The sequence below is a fragment of the Balaenoptera ricei genome, chromosome 6, assembly GCF_028023285.1.
Source record: "Balaenoptera ricei isolate mBalRic1 chromosome 6, mBalRic1.hap2, whole genome shotgun sequence".
NCBI classification, from domain to species: domain Eukaryota; kingdom Metazoa; phylum Chordata; class Mammalia; order Artiodactyla; family Balaenopteridae; genus Balaenoptera; species Balaenoptera ricei.
In genome coordinates, this window is record NC_082644.1 from 72,048,502 (window position 1) to 72,062,586 (window position 14,085).

At 44.8% G+C, this 14,085-nt stretch overlaps 1 protein-coding gene across 1 annotated transcript in view; it reads left to right on the forward strand.

Annotated features, from left to right (window-relative positions):
* Positions 1-10,111, forward strand: part of PGM5 (phosphoglucomutase 5) — a 188,229-nt gene extending 178,118 nt beyond the window's left edge. Inside the window, exon 11 of the mRNA XM_059924855.1 lies at positions 8,599-10,111. Within this exon, the coding sequence (XP_059780838.1) occupies positions 8,599-8,688 (90 nt within the window). The 3' untranslated portion in view covers positions 8,689-10,111. The remainder of the gene's footprint in view (positions 1-8,598) is intronic.
* Positions 10,112-14,085: the final 3,974 nt, after the last annotated feature.

A 14,085-nucleotide genomic window follows, 5' to 3' on the forward strand; every position in this document is an offset into this window, starting at 1 on the left:
TATTTTGTAATAACTTATAAGGGAAAAGAATCTGTAAAAGAATATATATATATATATAAAAATAACTGAATTATATATGTATAACTGAATACATAACTGAATCACTTTGCTGTAGACCTGAAACTAACACAACATTGTACATCAACTATACTTCAATTAAAAAAAGACTTCAGGGGGCTTCCTTGGTGGCGCAGTGGTTGAGAGTCTGCCTGCCAATGCAGGGGACACGGGTTCGGGCCCTGGTCTGGGAGGATCCCACATGCCGCGGAGCAACTGGGCCCGTGAGCCACAACTGCTGAGCCTGAGCGTCTGGAGCCTGTGCTCCGCAACAAGAGAGGCCGCGATGGTGAGAGGCCCGCGCACCGCGATGAGGAGTGGCCCCCGCTTGCCGCAGCTGGAGAAGGCCCTCACACAGAGGCGAAGACCCAACACAGCCAAAAATAAATAAATAAATAAATAAAAGACTTCAGAAAAAAAAAAGGAAGAAACTTTCTCCAATGCTGAGACGCATTGGAAACAAAGCCAGAGGATGCCTCCAAGTTTATAATTATAGCAGGTATGGATTTTTCCACGACTCCTGTGATGCAAGAAATGTCACATTTCTGTATTGTATGGATCTCTAACTCCCGTCTGAGTTGGCAAGAAGGTCAGCAGTAGCCATCTGGGGCTCCTTCCCTTTTCCAGATCATATAAAACAGCTCAGAGGGGATGGAGCAGGGAGAGGGCACACGCCGTCCTGGGGGAGAGTGCAGGTCTCTGTGGTTGCCTTCACCTCTGCTGTTGTCCTGTCCTCTGTCTGGGGCACTGCTCTGGGCAGGGGCACAGGGTCTTTTCCCTAATAGTCCTTTCCACTGCCACAGGCCATCCTTTTCTCAGAGTTCTTTTCCCTTTCCTGCTTTCTCGGATTGGACAGCTTTCCTTTTCTTTGAACTCTGGGTTGTGAAGGTTTCATTCAGCCCTATCTCCACATTAGCAGTTAGTGCTAATTAGAACCACCCAAGCACCTGCTAACCCTTCACAGGCAGAGCAGTTCCTGGCTTCCCCCTGGGCTGAGGAAGAGGCAGGAGGGAGACTGGATGGACGGTCTCATCTCGTCCTGGTGAATCTTCCTGATGAAGGGGGTGCAAAGCACAAGTGAGTTTCTCACTATACCGCCCACTGCACTAAACACTCGAAACAATATCCCAAGCCCACCATTTCTTTCAGCATCTCTTATGGGCAAGACACATAGTATTGGGAGGGAAACAGACACATTTAAGAAAAATTTTGCCTTCTAGTAACTTAGAGTTTAGTTGAAATGTGATAGAGGAAAGAAAAGAAAACCCCTACAAATTCCTGTAAATCAAGATAAAAAGGAATCATCAGAGAAGCAAGTGAAGGGGTCAGAGAATGGAGAGATCCTTCCTGGGACTATCAGAGAGATTTCATGAAAAAGGCTTTCAGCATCGGTCCAAAATGAAAGAACAGCACATGTAAAAGTGGAGAAGAGCGTAGCCTGAGAGGTCACCGTTCAAGGGGCGCAGTGGGGTAAGACAAGGAGCAGGCAGAAGACTGGGGAGGAATTGTGGAAAGGAGGGGTGTACTCATTTCCTTTGGCTGCTGTGTAACAAATTACCACAAACTGGGTTACTTAAAACAGTAGAAATGTATTCCCTCAGAGTTCAAGAGGCCAGAATTCTGAAATCAAGGTGTCGGCAGGCACACACTCCCTTTGGAGCCTCTGGGAGAGGATCTTTTCCTCGCTCTTCCATCTTCTGGTGGCTGCAGGCATTCTTTGGCTGGTGACCACCATCTCTGTCCCCATCGCCACATCACTTTCTCCTCTGTGTGTGCATACGATCTCCCTCTGACCCTCTCCTATAAGGACTCTTGTGATTGCATTTAGGGCCCAGCTGGAAAATCCAGGATAATCTTGTCATCTCGGAATCTTTCACTTAACCACATCTGCAAAGACCCTTTTTCCAAATAAGGTCACATTCACAGATTGCAGGGGATAGGACTTGATATCTTTGGGGGTTGAGGCATAGTATTCTGCCTACCAGAGAGGGTAAGACCCAACTGTTAAGAAGCTGACAGCCATACTGCGAGGGCAGACTTTAGGCTTAGGAAACCATCCAGGACTTTTACATTAGGGTTCCTAAAAGCGCACTCTGGTGAGCTTGGGAAGAGTCAGCAGACTCCTGCAAGCCAGGGGTAGTAGGGGACTGTGTTAAAGGAAGGAGCCATGGGATGAGAAGGAGTGGGTGACTGCTTAGATGTGGCGAAAAGAGAGAAAGACTCACCAAAGTGCACTTCCAGCCCAGCTGATGGAGAGACTGGTGGGATCTGCTAGTAGCAGGAAGGGGAAGGTGGTGCCATGAGCTGATTTGGTGAGGAAGGTAATTTCAATTTGCAAGAGGTTTAGTTTTATGAGGAAAAAAAGCTTTTTCTCACTGGTGGTAGAAAGCTGGATAATGATGGTTCCTCAAAATGATCCAAGAAAAACATACTCGGGGTTTGTTTATTAGTGTGATTTTGTTTTAATTTGTTTTAAAATTTTGATTTATTTTAGTGTACAAACAGACCAAAGGTAACTCAAGAAATCCAAGAGTAGGGCCAGGTCTCGGACACTAGACCTCGAGCAAGTTATTGATTCAGGCCCGCCTGGCAGGAATTAGTGGATCTTTACTTTCGAGATTATTGCGACGTACGCCATCCTTTTCTGTCTACCAGCTCTTTATTATTTTCCTCTGCTCTGTTTAATTTTTATTTCTCCAAGATCTTTTCTAAATTTCTTAGAATTTTTCATGTTTCTCAGAATCTCTGCTTTTTCGTAATCCTGGATTACCCTGGCGCCTTATGCCCTTGTGATTAGTGAATTATAACCTCGTGGTTAATTTAGCTCCCACTGCTGGCTGGCTTATTCTTTCATTACTTACCAACTTAAAAAAATTGATCAGAAAAAATCTGATCAGCTGGTTCAGGTTTTGCCTCAGGCTATTGCTCAATCACTGGCCAGCCTTTGGATCAGCTGCCTGTAGGTCAGGGACCTACTCCTGGTCCAGTCAGCTATGGCCAAGGAGTGGGATCATGTGAACAAACAAGGCAACCTAGCCTCCAGCTGGAGCAAGGAATTTGACAGGCACACTCATGGGCGTACCTTAGGACAGAGGTTCTCAAAGTGTGGTTCCAGGACCAGCAGCGTCAGCATCGCCTGGGATTTGTTAGACATGCAGATTCTTGGGCCCCAACCCAGATGTCCTAAATCAGCAACTCCAGGGGAGGAGTCCAGCAATCTGCAGTTTATCAGGCCCTCCAGGTGATCCTGATACACACTCAAGTTTGAGAACGACTGCCTTAGACTAAGCAGACTGCACACGGACTAAAAATGAATGTTTGAATGAGAGAAAGGTGGTTCATCTTTAACCCAAGAAGGAGTGTTGATGCAAGTTGCCTCTAAGCATCAGGCGAACGTGGCATTTGTTGTAAATCCCTATTTTATGGATGTCGGAATGTCAGTGTTTTATGTTATTGAATGATCTGCATTCTCCAGGTTTTATTACCTGCCTCAAACCATGAACTAGGATAAGTACTGTCTTCCGCATGCGCTCCTTCCCACATGGATACTTCTCTGACTCTCCTCATGCACAGTCCTCAATTGGGACCAGCCAAGCCCTGGGCTCCCTCCACAGATTCGGACAAATTTTACTTAATAAGTGATTGTGTTTCTGGTTAGCATTTGTTTTTCTCCAAAAAAATCAGTTAACTATTTACTTTGAGTCTTGTGACATTCAGATCATTTACACCTCTCCTTGTCTATTGCCGGTCAGGGTAAGAAGTTCATTTGTTAGGGGCTTGTTTTTATGGCTCCAATTTACATGAATGTGAATCAAAACAACAACAATATAGAACAAGAGAGAAGATGAAAAAGAAAGGGAAAGAAGAAAGCTTCTCTTTCCTTCCGCGGGTTGTGAACAGGTTAAAGCCTAACACAGGGCTAGGATGAGGCTGAGGTTAGCAGGGTGTAGAATTTAAGGGGGTGCCAAAAAATTCAGTACTCAAGATAAATATTGTAATGCAATACTTTAAAAAATCAAAACCAATGCAAAAAAATCCATGATGAACAAATTATCAGAATTTTAAATAGAGACAGACTCCATTTCCCTCTCTAGGCTTATTAACTTGAGATGACAGCAAAAGCCACCCAAACCTCCAAGGTTGAATGGAGCCGCGGTGTGAGTACCCTCGAATGGAGGCATTGCCGATGCCGTTTGCTGCAGGATGAGCTCTCACTGTGTCCTACTCTTGAGTGTAGAAAAGCTATGTCAAGCACTCTGAGAAGCACTGGAATTAGAAAAAAGATGCTATATTTCTCATAGATTATAGTCTCTATTAGTTTATTTCCTTCATTCACCAAGAGTCATCTTGGAACGTCTAATACATTCACAAAACCGGAAATGCTCTTCTCCCCACTGTCTATCTGTTCTTGGTCAGTGGGGATGGCTAATCGGTCCTATCTGAGCCCTCATCTGATGTGGGACTGGTCTAGTACAGTGGGATGATGATCCTACCTTTTCTTTATCTCTCCTCTTAGGCTCATCTTGTCCGCTCATTTTTCCTTGTCATTCATGGGTCTCGTGTTCAGAATTGTGTCATGGAAAGAGCAGTAGAGGAAGAATCACTATGTCCTTATCCCAGCTCAGCCACCAAACAGACCTGTGACCCTGGGCCAATCACATCTCCTCTCTGGGCTCAGTTTCCTCATCTGTCACGTGAAAGAATCAAATTAGATCATCCCATGCTCCTCTCTGTTTTTTAAGCTCTGTGTCCAGCTCCTCCTCAGAAATTTCACATCTGCAGGCTTCTAAGTTTTCACCCCTCTTCTCACTCCCCAGTCTGAGGGCCTTTCCAATTGCTTCAGAAAAATGAATCTCCCTCTCTCCCTTTTCCATGATGAATGGTTGATCAAATGAGAAAAGTATCTGGGAGTCACACGTACCAAAGCTGTGATTTCTAAAGAAAAACATGACAGTAAAAATTCGGTACTACTGACCCTCCGGCTCACCCAGAGTGCCCTTCATGAATGGCCACAGAAGTCTCTATCAGCCTCATCATTTTCTTTTCATCAAACTGATATAGCATCCTTTTATTCCACCAATATTTATTCAATGCCTCCTAAGTAGCAGCACTTTTCTAGTCCTAAATTAGACAAAGCTCCTGCTCTCATGGTATGACCATTCATTCTAGACCATGCATTCTGTGTGCACACACACATTCACATGCACACTCAAGCAAGAAAAAAAAATACTTTATGATCCTTAAATTATGACTTGAAGCTCCCATTCCACAAGGCTGGCAAAAAATTCAAACTTGGGCACTTTTAGGGACCTCTCCCAGAATTCCCTAGGATCCTACAAGCATCTAAAGGCTTTCTGGGTTTCTGAAAAATGTGTGAAAGGACCTCAGTAGTATTCAGTCCATGGTGATCATCACTGATGTTTTTCTTCCGAAACCCTCACGGTCTCTTGAGGGCAGATTGTTCCACAGCTTCTGTGTCAGGCTGGCCTGGAACTCTTTGCTCAGGGTGGGAGTTCCCATGTTCAAGGTCTTCCTCATAGAGAATTTCCAAAAATGTGTTTCCTTCCTTTCAGTTTGCATAATTACCATGGAAGCCTTCTTCTCTGACATGGTCAGGATAAGGAACAAGTACTTAATTCACTACTCCAAAAAGAGAGTTAAAAGGGGTAATTAAATGTATACATATCTTGACCATTCTATTTTCAGCACAAAACATAATAAATGTTTGTTTTTTTGCCAATCTTTTAATTTTGGTCCAACACCTTTTCTTTGAATATGAGCATACTCTTTGGTGTTGTGATTATCTTTCTTCAAAAGATTCCCACTCATAATTCATCATCTGTAATGTTCACCTTTAATTTCTTTATTATCAGTGGGAACTTAAGGCCACTTGTGAGGCAATCTGAAAAAAGAACTTTCTATACTTTAAAAAATTCTCCCCAGTACTTTACAGCATCTCACTCACATCTAATTGGACAGGCATGGCTAATCACCATTATCTAATTCTTTCCAAAACATTCAACTTAATTTTCATAGAAAGAACTCTTCCTATTTATTCTCACATTTCCCTGGTTTACATATAATTTAGTAAATTCATAGTTTCAATAACAAGTACAACAGGCATTAACATATTTAGGAACAAACGTAACTGACTCCTAATAAGCACATAACTGCTAGAGGCAGAAGTAGGTGAGCATGTTAGAGAGTCATCTGTTGGTCACAGACATCCAGTGTGCAGTGGACCTCAGTCAGGATGGTTTACAGAAGAAATGGGCAGCATAGGTTCATCTGTAGAGTTCAGCAGAGATCAGTTAAGAGAACACCTGCAGTGTTTACAGTATCGGTTACAACTGTGCTCCCTTACCCTCTTGCCAATAGGTACCACCACTTAAAGGTAAGGAGTAGAAAATCCTTAATCTTGAAACTCACAATGCTGTCAAACAAAATATGTCTTAATTTTCAGTTCAAAAAAAAGTGAGGGTTAGGGTTAGGGTTTCAAATTCAGTTTCACTGCATTTTCTTAAATTGATAGGATATTTTAGCTTTATTCATCCTCCAGGACCTCAAAGTGATTGATTTTAGCTTTATTCTCTTTCTCTGTCCTCACTTTACCTCTCTTATTATAGGTGTTATGTAGAGTTAGATAGCCGAAAAGGGGGGAAGAAGGAAAGAGGGGAGAGAAGACAGGAAGAGGAGGAAAGCTAATAATCTGACATCTATACGAAGTGGGTACTTGGCTCTTAAAGAATCCAGATGCTGCCCTATGGGCATCCTGTGGAACAGGGCCTGGCAAAATGTGCCAGTGGAAAATTTTTCTGGGCACCAGTTGGGTTATTAAAAGGAAAAGAAATGCTTCTGTTTCTGTGTATCAAGTTTATGGACGTGGAACCAGAAGGAAGCAGCACTTGCTTGTGTAGTTGTGAAAAGGCTCTAGATTTTCATCTCTCTTCTGGCTTCCAAGATTACATCTGTGCTACTTCATCTCTTCATCTTTACAGAGTGAGATAATGTAATACATTTAGCCATAAATGTATTAAACTATGAGACTTGCTGCTAGAGCATTCTTTCCAAAGCACAGCTCTGATAGTGTCACCTTTTAGCTCAGAAACCTCCAACATCTCCCCTTACCTAATGAATTAAAACCTTACACTTGGCCCAGGTGGTTAGGTCTCTCCAAACAAGTCTTGCTCACTTATGGCTCAGGAACGCCCTGTGGCCACACTCCACTCAGGACAACTGGGCTACCTGTGCTTCTGGTGCCCTGGGTGTTTGCTTGGGCTCTTGCTGTCTGATTAGAATGCATGCATTCCCTCCGTCCCTCTATCTGTTAGTAATACGTGAAGGTTGCAAGTAATAGAATCTTTCTCTCCCCTCCAGAAATACAGGTTTTATTTTCCTCAATATGATATCTTTTTTCCCCTTATGCCAGTATTTCCCAAACTTCTTTTCTGCCAGTACCCCTATATTAGTATTCGTCTTTAAATGGACTTAACTTTGTTTTCACTTAAATCTATTTTTTTATTATACAAAGCTTACATCAGTGCTTTCCATGGAAAAAAACAGTATCCCTAGGTAAACTCCCTTGATAAATAAAACAGTATCCCTTGATAAATAAAATTCATCCTAAAAAATAAATGCAGTAAAAACATACAATGATATTACCTTCTATCTAGGTAACTCTTGCCTGAGGCATGCTCTGTCCTGGTAAAAGTGTTAAAGATGGGCAGCAAATAGATTTCCTCTTTGATGAAATTAGGAGGATTGAAGAAGAATGGAAAATAGACTGACTTTCTCAGTGTTCTGGTGCCATGCCCGTGCACCATCTAAAATAATCTCCTGCACCACCTAAAATCATCTTGAGTGGTGTGTGCTCCTCACTTTGGAAAACACTGCCTGAGTCTCATGAAATGATGCACAGCTAAAGGGCAAGACGTGATTCCTACTCCCCTTCATGTCCTTCACCAAACCTCCCCACCTCCTTCTAGGGGACGCTGAGGTGCCCCATGAGCCACTGTGTTATATGATGGGAAGAAATGAGCAGTTATTTTCTGCAGCACTAGCTGATGGATTGGTCTGTCTTCTCCAAAACATCAGGAGAGTAGGTTCTTCAGGTCCATGGACTTAGGATGGAGAATGAGTGTTTTTCCTCAAGTTCACGCATGTATGTGTGGCGAGGGGGCGGGTATGTGTTGGGGAGGGAATGTAGCAGAGGAAGACTGTGGGGTTTTCTGAACTTCCTCGACTCACGGTGCTCTGTTCCTGAAATGCTTCAATACTCTCGTAGTTGGGTTGTGCAAGTTCCCATCTTAGAGCAATGTTTTGGGAGCCAGGTAAGACTTTGGAGATCAACTGCTCCCTCTCCTCCCCCTAACCCCCCGCCCACTCAGTCTCCTCTTACGGAAGAGGAAACCAGGGACCAGAGAACAGGTGTCCGGATCTGCAAATCAGAACTGAATCCAGATGCTTGGAATAGAAACCCATCCCTACGGCCCTCCTGTGACTGACTCGAGTTGTTCACAGACTTTCTTCCTCCTTTTCCAGGCAGTGCTGAGCCCCCTCATAGCCATCGCGCTGAAAATATCCCAGATTCACGAGAGAACCGGCCGGAGGGGCCCCACTGTCATCACCTGAACGGAGGACAGATCACTCACCACGGCCAAAAGAACGCGCTCGGCGGGGGACGCTTCACTCATGCCTTCTTGCTACCTGTTTGTGCCTCTTACGACTTTGAAAAAAAACAAAGGATGATTTGGTGGTGGGCGGGGTAGGTGGGGAAAGAAAAAAAAGTCTGTTTTGTTTGGGTTTTAGTCAGTTTCTGCAAATGCAACAGGGTCTTCCGTGGTCTCTGAAAGCTGCACTTTCATCTGATATCTGTGCTTTATCACACAAGGGAACCTGCCCTTTTGAGAGAGAATCAGTGGGCTGGGAATAGTCAGGGCATCTGTGCATCATTGGTGTCAGGTGAGAGAAGGTTCTGGAATAACGGAGAAGAGTGCAGTGCCAGAGGTCAGCTGACCCTAAGCCCCAGGTGCTCCCGGACAGACCTAAGAAAGCTCTCCTCAGCAGGGGGAGGATTTAACTTTTCATCCCAGGTCAGGTCTCCCATGGGTGAAAGTTGTAGAACTCCTAATAGCCCACCTCATGCCCACCAACCACCTGATGGCCACTCACCCTCCTTCCCATCTCCAAAGTCCCCATGCCACCCCCTTCACATCTTCAAGAGCTTTCTACAAACCACAATGACACACTTTCAACAAAACATATCAAAGGGTGTTTTTCTCTCTTATTTTGTAAATAATATCAATACTAGCTATTAAGCAGGCTGCATTCCTTCAAATTCAGCCATTCATTACACAGGTGGGAGATCATTTCCTAGCAGGACTCTGAGAATGAATGCTGAACATTTTCGGGCCCTGCCTTGATTATATCACGTGGGTTGGTACATGAGTTGATACTGATTCCTGCTGAGAAGGCAAAATACCACCATGTTGGCTGTCTCTCTGACTTTCTCACTCTGCTAACTTATCTCCCAATAAGGGCCTGTTTTCATGCACTTGTTTGGACACAGTTCAGATCTTACTTGTCATGGCTGTAAAAGGAGACAGTGAAATGCTGTAGAAGTAGGAGATGAAGTGGATGCTGGAAGAGAACCTTGCTGGTGGCACAGTGATGGGCCTGATGAGATGGCAGGGAGGGTGGGGTCCCCTGCTGGAAAGCAGAGGGTCACAGCTGGCTTTATTTGCCCAGAAAAAAGATATTGTGGCCCTGGCAGCCTCCGTCAGTCCTCAGCCAGAACCCTGGGTGCACAGGACCTGCTTGCATATGTTTTGCTTCCTTGGGAACGCACCCACTTATCATGTCATTGGCACAGATAACATGGTGCGCTTTGACCGTTCAGCAATGCATTATTGCTGTAGTCAAGATTAGGGCAAGCAGGGAGACATTCCCAGCAAGGTATTTGTTTCCATTTTCTATCTATGCTTCTGTCAGAAACTTGCTAGGACCTTTAGTAGCTAATAAAAAAGAAATTTCTGATTTCAACCTTACACAAGAATTGTGGATTTTTGCTTATTTGTTTGTCTTGCCATTTGAGAAACTCCAGTAGTGGTCACTCTTCTGATAAGTCTGCCTTGCAGAACACTTGCAAGGGCTGGTTTTCATCATTATGATCTTGGGAATTTAGTAAATAAATGGAACAGAGAAGGCAAAGTGCTCAAAACTGCCTTTGGGCGTCAGAAGAAACGAACATGGCATCTAATCTTTCATCACAAGTGTCTTCATTTCGAAATAATAGTAGGGTGGCTTTGAGCTGAGATTCTAAGGAACTAGTTAGGAAGTTTATCAGCAATGGAATACAACTTGCCTTGTGGCTTTGGTTCTCATCATCTTTTTTTAATATTTATTTATTTATTTATTTATGGCTGTGTTGGGTCTTCGTTTCTGTGCGAGGTCTTTCTTCTAGTTGCGGCAAGCGGGGGCCACTCCTCATCGCGGTGCGCGGGCCTCTCACCATCGCGGCCTCTCTTGATGCGGAGCACAGGCTCCAGACGCACAGGCTCAGTAATTGTGGCTCACGGGCCCAGTTGCTCCGCGGCACGCGGGATCCTCCCAGACCAGGGCTCGAACCCGTGTCCCCTGCATTGGCAGGCAGATTCCCAACCACTGCGCCACCAGGGAAGCCCCTGGTTCTCATCATCTTTAAAGTGGAGGTCCATGGGACTTCCTTGGTGGCGCAGTGGTTAAGAATCTGCCTGCCATTGCGGATTCAAGCCCTGTCCGGGAAGATCCCACGTACTGCGGAGCAACTAAGCCCGTGCGCCACAACTACTAAGCCCGTGTGCCACAACTACTGAAGCCCACACACCTAGAGCCCGTGCTCTGCAACAAGAGAAGCCACCGCAATGAGAAGCCTGCGCACCACAACAAAGAGTAGCCCCCGCTCGCCGCAACTAGAGAAAGCCTGCACTCAGTAACGAAGACCCAACCCAGCCAAAAATAAATAAACAAATTTATTTAAAAAAGAAAGAAAGAAAGAAAAAAAAAAAGTAGAGGTTGATGACAGCACAACTAGATACCCTCAGGCTTAGACAGCTAAGCCTATTTTTCAATATTTTTTCTCAAGTTGCTGAACTTTTCATCATGTCGAACTTTGAAGTTCAAATGTAAATTAATCCTTTTAAAATCTTGTTTCTTTATTTCAGTATGGAGTCATGTGTGTCCAGCAACACAAATATAATTCGTTCATTCATTCAGCAAACACCAGTTGAACAACTACTCTATGCAGAGTCCTGGGTTTTTTTGGTGCAGCAAACGGATGCATAAAATATTATTCCTGCTCCTGTGAGTTTGTAGTTTGGGAACAGGAGGCTATGGCAAACATGCACAACGAATCAGGTAGACATGATGGTTACATCAGCGGCACAAGCAACCAGCTGTGGGAATACACGGAGAGACTGACTCAGAGATGAAAGGCACTAGCACCTAAGGGATTTCCCAAAGAGTGGAGTTTCCTGGGCCTGGTAACCATTTATATAATTTCACCACGGGTGAATGTAGCAAGAACAAAGACTAGAAGTGGAGGGGTAGGATGGCTGGAGAAGAGGCTTGCTTTGGGTCCAGTGAGAGTTTGGCTTGCATGAGTGGGGCTGAAGCAGACACAATGTTGCAAATATCAGAGGAAGCAAATTCTTGGGCCCAGCTACGGAAAGAAGCAGCTGCACAGCCACCTATTTTTACGGAGCTTTTTCTCAGCGAGGTTGCAAAAGGGAAGGTCCTCTAGTGGCTCAGGACACAGCCTGCCTCTGGAACCTGCTTCAGATCACACTGCCAAGGTATGAATTCTGCTTTACATAAAATTCCGGCTTCTCTTGCTGAGCTATACATGCACATCCTCTTGCCTTACCCTCAGGAGAAGTGAAAGACAGGAAGTCACCCTTCTGCACATAACGTTCTTTGGTTCTTAAAGACAGAGCTTCAGCTACCAGTCTCTCTTAGGAGTAGATGCCTGGAGAGGTCCACGAATGTTGTGGGGACCACAGGAGAGAATCGTGGAAGGGACTGTGGATAGGGTACGGCAGCTGTCAGGCCACTCCTGTGATCGGCTAGGATTGAGGTGTCCACTCACTGCACCACGCGCTTCCAGAGCAATGACAAGCACCAGTGTATAGAATGCAGTGATTCCCAGAGAGGGCAGTGCCACTACCCTCCCAGGGAGTGTTGGGAAATGCGTGTGTGTGTGTGCCAGGGAGGCGCTTACTGGGAGGGGACCTAGCATGTGAAATATGCCGCTGTGTGAGCCAGTCCCCTAGATCAAAATGTTGTGTTGCCTCATCTATGATTCTTGAGTTTATTGACTGACCTTGGAAATGGATAGACAGCCATTACTAAAATGAGATCCTTTATCAATCTTACTGATCCAAGGTGCAGCCTACATCTACCGTATTCTTGGCGCAAATAGTGCTGCGTGACGTTGCAGGCTGAAGGGCTTGCACAGGACATGAAGGCTTTCTGCACAGGAAGCTTCAGATTGATGACCAATCCCATGGTGGCACAATGGGCTGACAGTTGGCCACACTGAGCCAGTGTTCTCTGCAGGTAATACAGGCAATGACAGGGTTAATGGCATGTTGACTTCTGATTGGCCAGCGTGGCCAGTGTAAGGCACAGGATTTACCTCGGCAACACGTCCATCAGCCGTGGCCTGTAGCCGGTGTGGGGAATTTGAAATGCACCTGCGGGAACTGGTAGTGATGTAACAGGTGACTCCATTTTATTGCTTGATTACCCACCGGCTACTCGCCAAACACGTGGACCCTGATATCCCAGACACCTGCCTTGAAGAGATTTCCATTCCTGAGTGGTGAAAGGGCTGAGAAATCACGCGCCTTTGGAAATGAGGTAACTCCCAGTAAATCAGTCTTTGGCCCTTCAGAAGTTACAAACAGCAAGAGATTATCAGAGGCGGCAGAGCTTAGCGGAATGCCTGCTCCACTCCGACCAGCTGGAGACGTCATCAGTGGATGGTTCCTGCGGCTGACGACCCACTTGGTATGTGCATCAGCCTAAGTTGTCATGTCATGGAGCATAGAATATGGTGAAGGGATGCGGTATAAACCCATGTCTTTATCATCTTCCCATGTCTTTTAGCACCTAGTATGTGCCTTACAAAATAGGTGGACTGGGGAGATACCTCACCAAAGACAGTGTGCTTAAGTAGAATCTTAAAGGATGGATAGGAGTGTGAGTTTTTGAGTGGAGGGGCCAAAACTATACACTCTACATTTCAGATGTGCAAAAGATGCAGCACAGTGTATTCTATAACTGACCTTGTCATGCTTATCTTCTGGGGGGTGGAGGTGGCTCCTTAGACGTGATAAGATTAAAACACTGGAGAGTCATCACCTCTGAGAATTTCCCTTCCCTTGTTGACACATGAGCCCCCCCCCAACCCCGCCGTTCACATTTCAGAGGAGGTAACGGTAAAGACTGCACTTTCTCATAGTCTAAGTGCCCTGCCTGCCATTCACAGAATCATGGTTCTCAATTCATCACCATTAATTTTATCATAAACTTCAGGAGGAAGAGGGGATACAATGTCTGCTTCCCCTGAGTGAATCTTCCAGGGGTAGCCAATGAATTCTCATTAATCACAACAGGACACTTTTTTTTTTTTTACTTTTCATTTTATATCGTATAGCCAATTAACAATGTCGTGATAGTTTCAGGTGCACAGCAAAGCGACTCCACCATACATATACATGTATCCATTCTCCCCCAGACTCCCCTCCCATCCAGGCTGCCACATAACATTGAGCAGAGTTCCCTGTGCTATATAGTAAGTCTTTGTTGGTTATCCTTTTTAAATATAGCAGTGTGTACATGTCAATCCCAAACTCCCTAACTATCCCTCCCCTCCACCCTTCCCCCCTGGTAACTATAACTTTATTCTCTAAGTCTGTGAGTCCGTTTCTTTTTGTAAATATGTTCATTTGTATCACTTCTTTTTAGATTCCGCATATAAACGATATC